Here is an 18,357-nt window from a genome sequence, read left to right on the forward strand (position 1 = left end):
CTTCTGAGTGTGGCTGAGTCCCTTTGCTGTCTACTTGAAACTGTCACAACATTGTTAATCGGCTATACTTCTAAGTAAAATTAAAAGTTAAAAAAAAGAACTGCTGTTCTGAAGAGTGGCCCCAACTTTTTTCATGGAATGTTAAATAAAATTTACGTACATGCCATATGAAAAAACTTTGGCCAGATCCTAGATGTCTCTGTCAGTAGTACTTAGTTTCTAATTGTTTCATTTAACTGTATAACTGGTAATATGCTCTGTAATTTTTTAATGTGCTGTATAATTTAATGAAGTCTTTCTTTTGGGTGGCACAGTTTATTTTTTTATAACAGTTGTAATTATGTGAATAAAATTTGCTCATGGGAGAAAGTTGGAAAATGAAAATAATGAAGACAGTATTTTAAATCACCTGTATTGTCACTCTTCAGAAGTAGACGGCCTCTGTTAATGTTTTAGTGGATTTTCTTCCCATCTTTTTTCCCTTTCTGTACCTAACACTTCAATAGAATTTAGTCATTTTTGTATACTGCTCTTTTCATTTTTTATCACATTGAAAGCTTTTACTTACGTTATTAAAAATTCTTTAAAAAAAGAATAAAATTTGGCTTAATAAAATTTTACAAGCATTTGAGAGAGAAACTCACAAAATTAGAGTGCATGCCTAAAATAATTCAACATTCTAGATGTTGCTGTTGCATAACATGTGTTTGCTCTGAGGAGCACACACCTGTTTTCTCCTAGTGGTGTCATACCTGTCAGCAACACTATAAGCCACTCAGTCCCATTAAACACTGAGGAGGAAGGAGGTCAGAAAAGGCAATAAAACCTGTTTGACAGTTTAATATGTGCCATATATTTTTTTATTTAATCCTTGCAGCAGTCTTGTGATGTGTTGTTTCCGTTTGTCAAATGTGGAAACAGAAGTTACATAGCTCATATATATTTATTAAATCAGGGATTTGGAGCCATGAAGACCTAGATTCAGTGCCAGACTTTTTCAGTTAAGCGATGCCAAGTTTCTAATTATTGAATTCACTGTCTAGAGATGCCCAGTGGATGTAAACGTGCATGATTTGAGAGCCCTTGGGGGAAGACGGAAGTTTGAGCCTTAAATTTGGAAATGCCTTATCTATTAGCTTATCACTGAATGTAGAAGATTCAGGCCTGGTATACTAGAGGTCCATAACACATATATCAGTCACAAAAATCTATACGTTGATGAACATTTTTATAAAAATAAAGAAGAGTACACTGGTGCCTTTACCATTAGCAGTAGTATTTGCAGATTTTTACTGAGATTCTGTGTTTTGTAACCCTAGGGAAACACAGACATCTAAGAGACCAGGGAAATACATGTCATTTCTGATGGCACCAAATGTAATACATATAATGTTGTTTTTTTTTAACAGCTTTTTGTGCCTGAACCTCGTCCAGTTCCTAAAAATGATGTTGGATTTAAATATACTGTGAAACATCGACCATTTCCTGAAGAGGTGGATAAGATTCCTTTTGTGAAAGCGGATCTGAGCATTCCAGATTTGCATGAAATCGTCACGGAAGAAGTAAGATAAATTATTACCAGCTGTTGTTAAGAGAATGACTATAAACATCCTTAAACAACTTCTGCGATCAAGATACTGCCTTTGTTCGGTATTCCTGGAGGTGGTTCTTAAGATGACCTAGATGTTTGTCATCCAGGAAGTTGTCATGTAGTAAGACAAATAGAGATTGTGGCTAAGTGAAAGGAACTTGACATCGGGCTGCTGATGTCCAAAGGAACCAGTCTAAGGGAACTGGACTGGTCTGTGGTTTCGTTAGTGTGACGGCATGATCCAACCCTAGTGGAGGATGTTTGGAGAGGGGAGACCAATTCAGAGACCGTTATGATAACTCAGGCAGGGGATGGGAAGGACTGCCTTATTGGTAGTGTAAAGTTTAAATATATGGCATGTCTTATAGAGATATTTTGAGTCAGACAGTCTTGGATTGATGAGGGATAGAAAAGAGCTGAAGAACTTTAGATTTTAGGCTTGAGTGGCAAAGATAACAGTGCCATTTATAGAATATAGAAATATAGACATTAGGAAGAGGACAGGTTTAGGAAAAAAATTACTTGGCTTTAGATTAATTTAGGTACTTAACTAGATTAAATAATTGGTTACTTAGGTCAAGGAAGAAGAGTTCTAAGAAATGAAAGACAGGTATGTCAGGGCATGAGCAAATGAAGGGCAGGTATGGAGGCTGCCTATAGTATCAGATGCTGGAGAGATTGGGGGAAGGAACACTAAGAGACCCCTGGATTTTGTTATGAAATGTTGGTGACCTTTGAGAGCAAGTTCAAAGAAATATTAAAGTGTAAGATCTGGGGAATGAATGGTAAATGAGGAAAAGGCAATGAATATAGGCTACACTGTTAACTGTTAGCAGTAAAGGGAAAGGTTGTTGTTTAGTTGCTATAGTCATGTCCGACTCTTTGCAACTCTGTGGACTAGAGCCTGCCAGGCTCCTCTGTGCAAGATTCTCCAGGCAAGAATACTGGAATAAGTTGCCATTTTCTCCTCTAGGCGATCTTCCCCACCCAGGGATTAAACCTTCCTCTTTTGCATTGGCAGGTGGATTCTTTACCTTTGAGCCACCAGGGAAGCAAAAGATACAGAGTAGAAAATAGAATGAGGAAATGGCCTAGTGAAGGAAAGGCAAGGCTAATTTTTCTTTCTTTTTTTTTTTAATTTAAGAAGAATCAGAAGTAGAAGGAGCCAGTGAAGAAGGGTCAGCAGCCTACACTGTGAGGCAGGCTGGGGAAATGATAAGTAATAGAATAAGGCCCTGGAGGCAATTAGGTCAAGAAAATCTGTGATTGTATCTAGAAAAGGGGTCCTTCTGGTAAGATAGGAGAGAAGAGGGGCTTGGTTTAGGTTCAGAGATATTTCGAGGTGGAAAGAAGGGAAATTGAAGCTGCTTATGTAAATTTTAATCTTAGTTCTTAGAAATGACATAGGGAAGCAAAGATGCTGCTTAAAATTGCCAGGCAGCCCAGCTAGATTAAGTAGTATCATCTGTAGTGAAGTTACTTAACTCACTCTGCTGACTTTCTTCAAAAGTTATTGGTATCCAGAGGCATAAATAAAAAATTTGAGTGATGTGGAGATTGGCCAGGTGAATAAGGAAGCATAAGGAATAACATAGCCATTTTATATGCTTAGAAGAGGGTATTAAGATGTCAGATTTGGGGGGTTTACTTTTGGTTGGGACATAGATGAAGCCAGAAGGCTTGGAGAAATAGAGAGAGGGGTTGTTTACCCCACAGTGATGGTAAACGGAGAATGGGTATACAGGTGAGCTGTAAGAAAGGTATTTCAAAATTGGAGCTCTTGAAAGTATAGCACATCTGAGGTACAGAGTTTGTCATGGAAGGCCAGAGTTGTGAAGGTTGAGGAAGTTGTAGGAGTGTAGGCCAGGCTATTCACCAAAGAGGATGAAATTTTAAATAGGATAGATCAGAAGGAAAGCAGAGGTAACTCCCAAGAGTATAGCAGCTAATCCATGCAGTTGTGGACTTCAAAGAATGAGGACATCCTTGTAGGATAAAGATGGACAGGGGTCTGGAAGAAGAGGGAAAATGATGTGGAAGATGAAGGGGACATGGCAGAGAATGGCAGCTCTGCCCCCTTTCTTGCCAATGTAAAGGGAAGCAGAGACAGAATGGTTTCACTTATAGCGAGGAGATAAAGGAGCAATTTTTGAGGCTATAGGAACATTCTTGGGGTTTTATTTTAACTTTAAAACATTTTTGCTTGGTTTAGGCATATTTGCTCTTGGTTGTATTGAATTGAAGCTCAGTGTTGATCACTGAAAATTATCTTCTATTTTGTTGCTTGTAGCCTTCTTTTCATTTAAAAATTAAGATTAATCCTGATACGATAATTCCCCCAAAATGAAATGTTCGGTTTATTTCAGTTAGAAGAGAGACATGAAAAATTAAGGAATGGCATGGCCCAGCAGATCGCTTATGAAATACACCTTGAGCAACAAAGTGAGGAGGAATTGCAGAAGAGAAGTTTTCCTGATCCAGTTACAGATTGTAAGCCCCCACCTCCTGCCCAGGAATTCCAAACAGCACGTCTTTTCCTTTCACACTTCGGATTTTTGTCTTTAGAAGCATTGAAGGTAATTTTCATAAACTTCTATGAGTAAATATATTCATACATTAACATTCAACTGATGATAGCTAAAGCATTTTTGTGAAGATGGAGAATTAAAACAACAGAAACTATTTAAAATCTTACCTTCCATACAAGGAAATAAAATTCTATTATGCTGCAGCTTACAATATGAGCTCCAAGACAGTTTTCCCGTGAATGTATTTAGAGTTCTGTTGTGAGAGCTGCTTTGATAATATATCCACCTCTGACTTTTCCTAGGTGCTGTAAGACTCATGTTATATATATTAATGACATCTATAAGCAGTTAGATGGGAAAAAAACTTTTCCCCAGTAAAGTTTATGACTGAAAGTATGGGCTACAGTTGACTGCTCTTTCATGCCACTTTTGAAAAGGAACGAATGTAAACACTTGTTAGGTTGTGCAGTTTCTAGTGTCAAACTGTCTTGGTTTATGTCCTGGCATCACTGCTTACCAGCTGTGTGATCTTGGCAAAGTTACCCAACTTTGAGTCTTAGTCTCTCATGTCTGAAATAGGGGTGATAAGGGTATCATCTCATGGCGGTTGTGTCAGGAGGTTCATGTAGTACATAGTCAACCAGCCTGTAAGGTAAATGTTGCCATTACTCTTAATTTCATTAAAACAGTTTTACTAGGAAAGTGGTAGTACCTCTCTATCACATATGTAGAAACAGGGCCTCAAAAATGTGAAATAGCTTCCACATATGTGAATTTAAAATTTGTGCTAAGCCTGTTTGTTTTGAAAAACTCAACTGAAGATTGCCAGTCAAGAAGTAACTTATTGCACAAGTTGCCCCCTGCCTTACTCTCTAGCAGCTACTTGGCTAAAGGCCATTTAACTTTTAAGAAAAGTAGAGGGGAACATTGCTGTCTTGAGTTTGGATTTTGGCATGTAGATGAAAAATATTTTATGTTGTAGAAAATTGAATTAGTGGTGGAGAGTAAAAAATAAAAACTCTTAAAATGCAGAAGAAAAGAACAGAAAGAGTAAAATCATGAGGAAAGCAGTGGTAAATGTGGAAAGAAAGGAACAAAGATACAACCTAACAGGTGATTAGTGATATTCCTAGTGGAGAAAATTGGACAGAGTAGAAGCAGTAAATAAAAACATTCTAGAAGGAAATGATTGCATGCTATGGACTGAATGGAGACAAGACAAATCTCTGAGATTGAAATTTCCTTTCATATTGTCTACTGTAGTTGAAATGTTTAACCTTTCAAGAAAATAATTCCTGTACTTTCTCACCTGGGTCAGAACATAGGAAAAAGTTAGCAAGTAGCCTGGTTTATTTTATGAATCTAAGCATACCTCTAATAAACCTGACAGAACACACATGCAAAAGTATATACAAAAGTATTAAGGAGAATGCTAATAAAATGAATTCAGCAGCACGTTAAACAAATTAACTTCTACAACCAAGTAAAGTTTATCCTAGGAATGCAAGAGAGTCAGTTATTGGTAAATATTAGTAAAGTTATTAAGAAAATAATTTGATTCTGTTAGCAGATCAGTCAGTACAACAGTCAATATTCAGCAAAACAATATTTAGTCTGATTTTTAAAAAATGAATAAACAGCCAAAAACTTCACCAGGGCCAGTAATGTAGATCTGTGTAAATGGCAGCCCATTTAAGAAACAAGGTGGAGAATGAGGAAATGTTTTTTTAAAAAAATGTGTGTAGGGAGATTCCCCCAGTGAGTAACATCTTACCTAACTATAGTATACTGTCAAAACCAGGAAGGTCAATGAAATACTAAAAGAAACTAAGAGGGGAAAAAAACATTGGAAAGGAAAAGACAGTTCCCAGATAATATAATTTCTAATTAGACAGCCATGGCATCATTGACTCTGTGGACATGAGTTTGAACAAACTCCGCAAGATAGTGAAGGACAGGGAAGCCTGGCGTGCTGCAGAAGAGTCAGACACGACTGAGCTACTGAATGACAAGAAGAAGGAGAATCAGTAGAGTGTTTAAAGTAAATGAAAGTTAAGATCACCACATATGAAGTACAAATATTAATGACTATAGCTGTTAATATCCAGTTAGAAATACAATGCAAAATAACTCAGTTACAACTGTGATATTGACAAAAGGTATCCTAAGGAAATTTATTAGGAAAAACACAGACCTCGAGGAAAAAACTTTAAGAAGTTATTAAGAGATATAAAGTACATACATGTTATGTTCCTGAATTAGAAGAACATCCAGAAGAACAAGCTGATGAGGTAGCTTTAAAAAAAAAAAAGAATGAGGAGCCCTTGTCCTGTAAGATGTGTTGTGCACGCTGCCGGACTGCAGTTCCTTCTTCATGATTTCAAGGTGAAAAATGAAAAGCAGAACGTTTTTTGCATGTTTTTGAAAAAAAAAAAGGCAAAGAAAAAAAAAGTAAAAGAGAAGAGTGAAAAAGTTGGCTTAAAGCTCAACATTCAGAAAATGAAGATCATGGCATCCAGTCCCATCACTTCATGGGAAATAGACGGGGAAACAGTGGAAACAGTGTCAGACTTCATTTTTGGGGGCTCCAAAATCACCCCAGATGGTGACTGCAGCCATGAAATTAAAAGACGCTTACTCCTTGGAAGAAAAGTTATGACCAACCTAGATAGCATATTCAAAAGCAGAGACATTACTTTGCCGACTAAGGTCCGTCTAGTCAAGGCTATGGTTTTTCCTCTGGTCATGTATGGATGTGAGAGTTGGACTGTGAAGAAGGCTGAGCGCTGAAGAACTGATGCTTTTGAGCTGTGGTGTTGGAGAAGACTCTTTGAGAGTCCCTTGGACTGCAAGGAGATCCAACCAGTCCATTCTGAAGGAGATCAACCCTGGGATTTCTTTGGAAGGAATGATGCTGAAGCTGAAACTCCAGTACTTTGGCCACCTCATGCGAAGAGTTGACTCATTGGAAAAGACTCTGAAGCTGGGAGGGATTGGGGGCAGGAGGAGAAGGGGACGACCGAGGATGAGATGGCTGGGATGGCATCACGGACTCGATGGACATGAGTCTGAGTGAACTCCGGGAGATGGTGATGGACAGGGAGGCCTGGCGTGCTGCGATTCATGGGGTCGCAAAGAGTCGAACACGACTGAGCGACTGAACTGAACTGAACTTTTTGCATGTTTTTAGAAAATTCATTTAGTGGAAAAATCTGACCTGAATTGACACGAGGCTATCTGTAGTCTTTTTTCATAGTGTGAGTACTCTTCTGTTTGACTGCAGAAATAGTGGTGTCTTTAATGACAGGGTGTTGCCTCAGCCCTTGTTTGGAGTAGGAAAAGAGTAATCCTTGCAATCTCTGAGGGATGCTTTCCTGAAAAATACCAACAATGATAACAACCTGCTGGTCAAGATCAAGATCTCAAAGAAGATAAGGGATCTGGGGGAAAACAAAACAAGAAATGCATAAAAGTTAATAGACTATTTTTTAAAGCAGTTAGGTTTGCAGAACAGCTGAGTGGAAAGTGTAGAGAGTTTCCATATAACCTCTTTTCCTCCACACACGTAGTTTCTCCTAACATCTTGCATTGTTGTGACATAATTTGTAACAATTGACAAACCAGTATCAGATGGATTATTAACTGAACTCTATAGTTTACATTAGTGTTCACTCTGTTGTACAGTTCTGCGGGTTTTGGCAAATATGAAATCACATATGCTCACCATTATAGCACTATAGAGAAGAGTTTTACTGCCCTAAAGTCCGCTGTAGTCTTCCTAGTCATCCCTCCCCTTCTCTGAAAATTCCCCCAACTCCTGACAACTACTGATCTTTTGCTGTCTCCACAGTTTTGCCTTTTACAAAATGTCATATAGTTGGAATCATATAGTATGTAGTCTCTTCAGATTGGCTTCTTTCAGTTAGCAGTTTGCATTTCAGGTTCCTCCATGTCTTTCTGTGACTTGATAGCTCACTTCTTATTATCATTGAATAATATTCCATTGAGTGGATTTATCACAGTTTACTTACAGAGAGACTCCTTGGTTGCTTCCAAGTTTTGCTTCCAGTTACGAATGAAGCTGTGTTTTTGAGTAGACATTTTTAATTCATATGGGAAAAGAGTTATGCAGTTGCTGTCCTATATGGTAAGATTATGCTTAGCTTTGCAAGAAACTGCCAAACTGTCTTCCAGCATGGCTGTACCATTTTCCATTTCCACCAGCAATGAATAAGAATAAAATACATACTAAATTTTTTCTAGAAAGTTTGGTGTATTACAGAGAAAATTGGATTTTAAATTAAATACATAGTATGATCTCAGCCGTCTTTAACAAAAAAAGGCAAAAGAACTGGAAGGAAATACACAAGAATGTTAAATAGTTTCTGTAGTTTGGGATTATGGTTCTGCTTATTCCTGTCACTTTTTAAAATTTTTTTAATGTTTATTAAACCATGAGCAAGTATTGGTTTTATAATTAGAACAGTGCAAAGAGATGATACCTTCTCTTTTCTTCCTTTGGCGGTAGGAACCTGCAAACAGTCGTCTACCTCCTCACCTTATTGCACTTGACCCCACGATACCTGGATTTTTTGATGACATTGGTTATCTGGATCTCTTGCCATGTCGTCCCTTTGACACAGTTTTTATTTTCTATATGAAGCCAGGCCAGAAAACAAACCAGGAGGTAAGATTTCTGGATTTGGGGGATAATTTTTTATGCTGTAAACTGAAAAAAATTTACATGACTTGCACTTCCCTATGGTGGATGGTGAGTTATTCTTGATCTTTAAAGATTTCCTGTGAATCAGTTCAAAAATTGAGTTAATGAAAACTATGATGCCTAGACCCTCAAGTCTCTTGACTCTCAGTAAATGTGATGTAGAGAAGAGCTAGAGCATGTCTTTCTTATCTTAAGGAATTCAGATTCCTAAGACACAGGAAACTAAAATAACAAAAGTTAGCCATGAAAAGCTAAAGTTAGGCTTTACTGCCCAGCAACAACTGTTTACTGACCATCTTCCCTGTGGCTCCCTTAATGTGCCCAAGTGTAGAAGTGATAACACCCTTTCCTCTTAACTCACTTTCCAGGTAATTTCACAAGGAAATAATTTTAGTCAAGGCATGCACAGTAGGAGAACATCTGAAATAAAGTAAAGGATAAAAACAATAAGTAAAAAACAGTTGGGTACATGTAACAAAGAGACTAGGAGAAGGATGAAGACAGGTATAAGACAGGTGAGAACAGAAAACTGAGAGAAGATGTGAGGAGATCGAGTGTCTATCAGAGATAAACGGTTGAAACATGGATTGGACAGCAGTTACCAGCTGTGACTGAGAGAGGACCAAAAGAGGATGTGTAAAATATAGCATGTATTCACATGTGTAGAGCACTATGACTGTATTATCTTGGAGTTTCACTATAATCATTGCAAGACCATTAGCTAATCAGATTAAACACACTTGAAGAAATATACCAGAATTACAAAATGTTTATACTAGAAGCATATTTCAGATTATTGGCAAACTACTAGAAAAGGAGAAAATTCTTCTCATTTCATGTTAGTGATTCAGTAAATACTTACTAAGTGTCTGCTGTCAGGTGCTTGGGTTATAGTGGTGAGCAAGAAATACGAGGTTTCTGGACTTCTGGAACTACTACTGTGTAGAGGGAAAGACAGATGATTAAACACACAACCGTGAATAAAGTGTGCTGATAGGAACATGTTATAGGAGCCGTAACACAAAAACCTAACCTGGTTTGAAGAAGACTTCCTGGAATAAAAGACTTTTAAGCTAATGTATGAGGTATACATTGACTGTAGGTTAAAAGGTAGAAGTGGGTTGTCACTAATCAAGAAACAGCATCTGTAAAGGCCCTGGAGGTGAGAGAGAATTTCATTTTCATAAAATTCATTATTGGTTCCAATTTGTTTGTAGCTTGGGAGGCTACTGGTAGCCAGAGATGAGACTGGTAGACTCAAGTTTTTTGGAAGATCTTCAGTAGAAGTGGATTAAATGCAGAGGGTGGGGATCTGTCTTGAAGGAAGTCTATTCATGGTTCATATGAGAGTAGTGGGGCCATTTTCCTCCTACGTATAGAAGAAGACACAAACCCTTGAAGTAATTCTTACACCAGTTGAGTTTCCTTAGCTTTTTAGGGACCAAGGGTGATGGGAAAACAATAAAATTCCCAGAAGCCTCCTTTAGAATGGCTAAGTCCTGCCTTCCCTAGCCCCATAGGGCAGATTTAGATGAATTTCCAGCTGCCAGTCAGTGGCCTGCAGGTTGAATTTAACTTACTTATTGTATCTTGGCTACATTTTCAAATTGTTTAAAAGTCTCCCCTCTGAATAAAATAATTAATTGGGAGAAAACAAAAACTGGCTGTCAGATCAGTTTCCTGGCACTTATAAGAATATGAAGGGATATGGGGAACTAAACAGGTATACTTCTGAAGAGAAGTGTTAAAGAGATGAGGCCTGGCAATGATGCCCACTAGATTGAGAAGTATTTGATGTAACCACATATTTTGACTTCATTAGGTTAGCATTGTATGAGCTACATCAGTGATCTGTGGGCTGGCTACATTAAAAATTACTTGGGAGAGCTCTTGGAAGTAGTAATTCCAGGATCTTATCTCTGCTAATCTGATACAGAGGTTCTGGAATAGGCTTAGAAAATCTCATGTTTAAGAAATTCCCCAGGTGATTTTGATACACTACCTCTCTCCCCATTTCATTTTTAATTTATAGAGGACTTCTCATTTTCCTTCTTCTAGCATTGGACTTTGAACAGCAGCAGTGTTACTGTTTTGAGCCAAGTAATTTCTTGTTGGGGGAGCTGCTCTATAAAAATAGGACATGTAACAGCATCTTTGGCCTCTGCTCACTAGATCCCAGCAGTGTCCCACCAGTTGTGATGTCAAAAATGTTTCCAGACATTGCCAGATATCCGCTGGAGAGCAAAATCCACCTGATGTGAACCACTGTTTTAGAACAAGGGACTTTTCTTTCTGGGGCCCAGGAATTAAATTTGGTACCTGGTGAAGAGGAGAAAGGCTTCATTTTTATCTGGGATGGTTGTATTCTCTTCTTTGAACCCAGAGAAGAATGTTTTCCCACTCACTTATTAATTATAGCTAGTCATTATTGAATTTTTAACAGGTTTGTACTTTTTATAGCATTTGTCAAGATTTGTAAGTAAATAATCACATACCTGTGTGAAGGCAGGGACCTAGTGTTTTTTGTTTACTTTTGGTAAGCATATCTGGCTCAGTAATTATTTTGCTAGGAAGAGAGTTAAAGGATTTTCTTGCTTTATCTCACTTAATCTTCACAGCCATCGTTATTACTCGCTTTATAGATGAAGAAACTGAAACAATGGGATTAAGAAACTTGCCCAAAGCCCAGCCAGGATTTGAACCCAGATCTATATAACCCAGAAGCATACATATTTAACTGCAGTCATATGTATAGTCCTCAGTTTATTCTCAGTTTGGACTTGATTTATCAGATACTCCAAAGAGAATTTTTATGAAGATACTTTGATATGCTCTTTTGTTTCCTTCACTATAGTTGATGATTGGTATGTATTTCAGATTTTAAAGAATGTGGAGTCTTCCAGAAATGTTCAGCCACATTTCCTAGAATTTTTGCTCTCCCTTGGCTGGTCAGTAGATGTGGGCAAACACCCTGGCTGGACTGGGCATGTTTCCACCAGTTGGTCTATTAACAGTTGTGATGATGGTGAAGGACCTGAACAAGGTAAATCTCATATGGTCATTTGTTTTTTTCTTATTTTGTTACTCTTGACTTTTCTCCTTTAATATGAATTTGTAGTCTTATGAAAGAAAAAAAAAAAAAAGCAGATGTATGGAATGGAGAAGTCTCTTTCCTCTCATCCTCACAGGAGATCACTTAATAATTGTATCATCTTCCAAACATTTTCTGTTAATATGAGGAATAATTATGTGTGTGTGTATATATATAAACATGTATGTTATATACATACATTATGACGACTAATATAAAATTAATGGCTTAATTATCATAAAGTTGGTAAGTTTTTTATCGTGGGAGTGAACAAATTCCGTTTTCTATAACAATATTATAATAATTTTAGATTATAGCAAACAATAGTTTCCTAACAAGTATACTTTGTGTAATAAATACAGTTTTTCTACTAGCAGGTATGTTTTTTAGACTTTGGGCTATCATTTAAGGTTACACTGTTAGGACATTAGATAAAAACCTTTGTAGTAAACAGCTGACTGAGAGATTCATACACATCAATACAAATCCTCCTGAGGAACTGTAATCAGGATAGCAAGTATAAATTTAATCTTAAGGCCTTGCCCTACCTGGCTGGAGCTTTCTGTTCCAAGGGCCCTTGAAATCACTGGAAAGTTAATTATACCTCTCTGAAGTGGGAAAAACCTATGTCTAATGCTTTGAATTAGCAGAGTTCCTCTGTCAGTAAGATTATGCTCTTAAGTTTCCCATTAAATACCATTGTGACTTGTGACATAGTTTTCTCCTGCTTTCAACCAAGGTTGAATCAAAGTATATGAGAATGTGCTCTAATTTCAATTGCCACATAACCTTTAATAGTTAGCTTGAGTGTATTTATCAAGTAAATTCCCACAAGTAGAATTGAGAAAAGATTTGCACATTTTTCCAGTTGATAAATGTATAAATGTGTCACTTGGATGCTTAAGGTTGCAAGTAACAGAAAACCTGACCCAAACTGGGCTAGATTTTGAAGGTCATTTATTGCCTCATATAACTGAGAATTCCAGACATTAGTGTGCAGTTTTGTTGCCATGTGATCAGCACTCCTGTTCTATTTCTCTGCAGTTTTCTTTTAGCTCTGTTTTCCATGTGTTGGTTTTGTCCCATCCTGGCTTTCTTCACACTGCAAAAAGGCCATTCCAGGCTAAAACCATTCACATACCACACTAGTCTAAAGAGGAGAGGTTAGCTGGGTCTCAGAACCTCCCTTCTCCCAAAGCCAGAAATACACAGTGATTAGACCACCATGAACCATTGCTGTGGCAAGAGAGGTGGAATGACCCTGAAAGAGAGATGTGAACGAGGAGGCGGGTAGAATGTGTTGGGGCAGTAACCACAGTGTCTGCTATGGTAGACACAATGCCCGCCCAACATCTAAACCAGGAGCCAGCACCTACAGCCCATGCCTATTTTTGTAAGTAAAGTTTATTGGCACTCAGCCATACTTGTTCATGTATTATCTGACTGCTTTCACACTACAACAGCAGACTTACATAGTCATGGCAGAGACCATATGACATGCAAAGCTTCATTTACTGTCTGACCCTTTGCAGAAAAAGTTTGCTAGACTCTGGTCTAAACTTCGTTTGCCACCTCCTCACCAAATTAGGTGTCTTCTGATCTGTTAGATGAGGAGTTTTCTATTTTTAATTATGATTGAGTTTTAGCATCTCATATTTTTATTTCTTAGCTGAGAACTACTTGTTTATTTCCTCTTCCCAATTTTTTGTCAGGTTGTTGGTCTTTCACGTATTACTTGTAGGGCATTGTGTATTCATTTTAATGGAGAACTAGACCAGCTCTCATGCGAAGAGTTGACTCATTGGAAAGACTCTAATGCTGGGAGGGATTGGGGGCAGGAGGAAAAGGGGACGACAGAGGATGAGATGGCTGGATGGCATCACCGACTCGATGGATGTGAGTTTGAGTGAACTCCGGGAGTTGATGATGGACAGGGAGGCCTGGTGTGCTGCGATTCATGGGGTCGCAAAAAGTGGGACACAGCTGAGCAACTGAACTGAACTGATACCAGCTCTCAAGAGTGTTATTTTGGTTAATTCTATCTCGCTGACTTAGAGCAGATACTATGATTAAAGTTTCCTGTACATTTTCATATTACATCACTGATCACGGGAGAAAATGACACAGAAGCAAAGCTGAAGAGCAGTAGAGAGACTAGGGACAGAAATGCCTGCGAGCAAGCGTACACACACGCAGACATCTGCCCCACCTCCCTTCAGAGGGACTGGGTGGTCTCCCTTTTAATTACTGTTACCTCTTCCAAAAAGTCTATTCCCTGAAACTGCCTGATACACATGAACTAAGGTCCTGCTAATCAGAAGCGATCTGATTCAGTTTCAGCAACTGTGAAATTAAGATTTTATGGTTTAAAGTTAGTGTTAAGCCATTTAATGAACATTTATAGTTTATTCTTCTTACACGTTAGTTCATGTTGGAAATGTACTTTCTATTTATTATCACTTTTTATTAACCAGTTAAAATTTCATGTAGCAGGGTGATACTGGTTTTCCCCGCTTTTCAGAGCAGTAATGTAGTGTTTCTCATTCATAGATGAAGTGATTTCCTCTGAAGATGTTGGGGCTAGCATTTTCAATGGACAGAAGAAGGTGCTGTATTATGCCGATGCCCTTACGGAAATAGCTTTTGTGGTTCCTTCTCCTGTGGAGTCCTTAAGTAAGAGAATTTTTTTTATGGTGCTGGGTTTTTTTGTATGGAACAATTTTTGTATTCACTGATTTGTGCAGTATTACTGCACTGGGAGAGATTCTGAAGTCATCTAAGACATTCTCAAGCTTCAAAGACATGATAGCTTTTAGATTATGCAGAGGTATGGGGTGTTAGTTCCTCTTAACTAAAGGAAGGTAGTGAAAGACTAGAAGACTGACCCTCTAATAATAATTTTTAAATAGCAAAGGAGATCTACTTTGACCCATTTTTTTTTACTTTCTTTAGTGGGATTAATTGGACTTCCCAGGTGGCTCAGTGGTAAAGAATTCACCTCCCAATGCAGGAGGCGCAGTTTTGATCCTTGGGCCGGGAAGATCCCCTGGAGAAGGAAATGGCTACCCACTCCAGAATCCTTGCCTGGAACATCCCATGGACAGAGGAGCCTGGCAGGCTAATGGGGTCTCGAAAGAGCTGGACATGACTTAGCGACTAAACAACAACAACAAATCTGATTAGTTTAACTAATACATAGAAGCCCTGTTTTTCAGTTTATTCATTTCTCTCTCTAATGAGTGAACCCCCACCTGCTTCCCTCTTTCCATGTGAGAGCTTTTGTATGGAACCCCAGAGAACCCTGCAATTGGAGGCTCTCATGGTGGTAACTGCCTGGTCTTCTAACACCGAAGTGGAGAAATTCCAGCTTGGAGAAGGTGGCCATCAAGCGTGTTCTTCTCAAGGATCAGAAGTGATCATTACTTCTCAGTCTGAATTCTTAGTCTTATTTTGCCTTGAACCTTTGCTTCTTACAAATTAAGTACATTACTTTGTGCCTGACCAAACAGGAGATGGAAAACTTCACCTTCTCCATGAGACCGTCCATAGGATGGGATGCTGTACATCATGCTTTCACATTTCTCGTTTCTAGGCTAATGATTTTTCCTGGACCCTGCTTTGGCCGCCTCTTAACCTTTGTACTTGGACCCTTGATTTTGCACTTGAGGTTCCTCCCTTTCTCTTCTCTGGGGCCAGTTATGTCCCTGGCAGGAGGGCCCTTCCATGGTCTAGGTCAATGTCTGAGCAGCTGTTTGCCTTCATGTCAAGGCTGTGATCTCCTGCCTTAATTCCAGAAGCCAGGCCCCAACCATCCTCTGTGCACTGAGTCCATCCCTGGTGTCTCTGGCCCAGCTTATTTGCACCAATTCAGTAGAGCTGGAGCCAGCAAATTATGGCACACAGGCCAAATTCAAAACACTAAGAATGTTTTTTGCATTTTTAAAGGGTTGTAAATAAAATAAGAATATGCAGTAAAGACCTATATAGCCAGCAAAGCCTGAAATATTTATTACTTGATCCTTTACAGAAAAGGTTTGCCAACCCTGGCTCTATAAGCAGTGCTTTGCCTAAGTAATTTAAGTTGTACTGTTAACATAGCTAGTTTAATAAACACGTTTGCTCTAACGAAGTAGTAGATATTTTATTTATATATATATTTTTTTACCCTATAGCTGATTCATTGGAAAGTAACATCTCAGACCAAGATAGTGATTCAAATATGGATCTTATGCCAGGAATTCTGAAACAGCCATCCCTGACACTTGAGCTTTTCCCTAATCACACAGACAATCTTAATTCCTCACAGAGGGTAAGTCACTTTGTTGATTGATCTCCAGAAATTTGTAGTGAAATGGAGGTAATTAGGTAATTATAGAATCACACCTGAAAAGCTTTTAACTTTAACCCAAAGAATAATTATATCTGTACTAATTCATTAGGATCTTAATTTTTTTTAATCAAAATTTCATGATTTTCTTCTTTTCAGCTTGCAACAGATGATTCACTCTAATTCCATCTTTGTTGCTTTTCTCTATTTAGTCTTTTCGGTTCCATGCTTGGTTCTTTCACCCATTCCTTCTCAAGTATAGGTTATTATTTGGTCCCTGAAATATCCACTAATAATAGTATGTATTTTATAGCATTAACCATGAAAAATTCAACTTCGGTCTGACAACACACATGATAGCATTTTGAAGAATAATCCAGTGTGTGAATAAATGCACTGAGTGAGGTGACACAGCAGCTGAGTGAGGTGACACAGGAAGAGAGCATTTTGGTTTTACACTTTTTTCTTACCTTATCAGTGGATGTTACATCATTGTCTGTGTTCTCCCCTCGTGTTACCTCCTAATCCTTACTGGAAAATGACCAAGTAGTAATTAGCAAGAGTATAGGATCAGTTCACAAATGTAAGACAGTTGATATAGAATAAATAATAAAGACCAAAGAAGTGCTGTGCAAACTTGTCTGAAGCCCTTCTTCCATTGTAAAGAATTTTAATTTGGACCTCTCTACACTTAAAATTATTTTTAATATAAGTATTTGCTTAAAAGAATATGGGAAGGGTTTCACCTTTAAAATTGATTTAGGAAAAAAAGTTAGCTTGTATAAAACTCTGAAGTAGACTGATTTTGAAAATCATAAGTTGCTACATTTAAAAAAGATTTCACAGAATACAGTTTGGAGAAGAGCAAGATCGGTAAAGCACCATGTTTTTATTTACCACATACTTTGCAGACTACTCACAAACTAAGGGAAAAAAATTCATATCATTATCTCAGTAGATAGAGGAAAAACAGTTGACAAGAATTCAACACTGAAAAGATCTCCAGGCGGAGCAATGATATTACTCTGACTGAAAAAGCATACTGCCTTCTGGTCACAGAGATAGACTTGATCCTCTTAAGTCCTCTTTAAGACATAGTTTGCAAATTTTGTTTTTATTAATGTCAATTATAATTGTTCAGTATTGCTTATCTTTTTTTATTTGAATATTTTAGACTTTCATTGCCTTGTTCTAGTTTGAGACTTGATAAACAGAGAAACCAAAGAAGGGCTTTTTTGCAAATGTATTTTATACTGTTTTCCAGAAGTGACTTCCCATGACCTGATCCTTATGTCACTGGGTAGCTTGATGAATGTATGATTATAGTTTTATTAAGCCAGTTTTTTTTTTCCCCTCTTCCGCTTTTCTCTACCTCATACAGCTCAGTCCCAGTTCCAGAATGAAGAAGCTGCCTCAGGGTCGCCCTGTCCCTCCCCTCGGACCCGAGACAAGAGTTTCTGTAGTCTGGGTGGAACGCTATGATGATATAGGTATTGTGCAAGGACTTTGTCCATAAACAAGATTTTGGTAGGATGACAGTGACTTGCTGAATGTCTAAAATGAGTGGCAGCATAGGCCCTATATGGTGGCCAAGAGCTGGGACTGGAGTTCAGGAAGCCTGGGTTTCATTACTCCTTAGATGACTAATCTGTTAAGTGAGTGACCCAGCACTTATTTCGTAGTCGTGAAGATATGATGGATGCAGAGCCTTCAGGTCTTCTTGGTATGGCAGGTACTGGTTTCTGGCCACTTGGTCCCACTTGATGTGGCTCCCAGTCACCCCAGGACCTCTGGAAAGGGGCAGGGAGTTCACCTTCCTCACCCTCTTTTCACAATCTTGTTTCATTGTAAAGATTAATTGGTCCTTAGGGATTCTGCTATGAATATGTTTCTCATGATTTTTATGTAAGCTGCATAAGAACATTAGAAATGTGTATTTACCCTAGAATCTCATTCAGCTCAGAGTTCATAGGAAAGTGTAATGGTTGCTTTCTAACGCTTCTAAAGCTCTTTCTTACATTCTTTAAAAACTCTCTGCTGTAGGTGAACTTTTCTAAAACATGCCTTGAGGGGTTTTTTGTGTGTGTGTGTGAGGAA

The 18,357-nt window shown here is 38.2% G+C and overlaps 1 protein-coding gene across 1 annotated transcript in view; it reads left to right on the forward strand.

Moving 5' to 3' along the window:
• Positions 1-18,357, forward strand: part of RALGAPB (Ral GTPase activating protein non-catalytic subunit beta) — a 74,183-nt gene that overhangs the window by 52,548 nt on the left and 3,278 nt on the right. The window contains exons 22-28 of the mRNA XM_052650819.1: positions 1,410-1,562; positions 3,958-4,167; positions 8,648-8,806; positions 11,720-11,885; positions 14,484-14,606; positions 16,106-16,242; positions 17,642-17,750. Coding sequence (XP_052506779.1) covers positions 1,410-1,562; positions 3,958-4,167; positions 8,648-8,806; positions 11,720-11,885; positions 14,484-14,606; positions 16,106-16,242; positions 17,642-17,750 — 1,057 coding nt within the window. The remainder of the gene's footprint in view (positions 1-1,409; positions 1,563-3,957; positions 4,168-8,647; positions 8,807-11,719; positions 11,886-14,483; positions 14,607-16,105; positions 16,243-17,641; positions 17,751-18,357) is intronic.

This window comes from Budorcas taxicolor, chromosome 13, assembly GCF_023091745.1.
Source record: "Budorcas taxicolor isolate Tak-1 chromosome 13, Takin1.1, whole genome shotgun sequence".
In the NCBI taxonomy this organism is placed as follows: Eukaryota; Metazoa; Chordata; class Mammalia; order Artiodactyla; family Bovidae; genus Budorcas; species Budorcas taxicolor.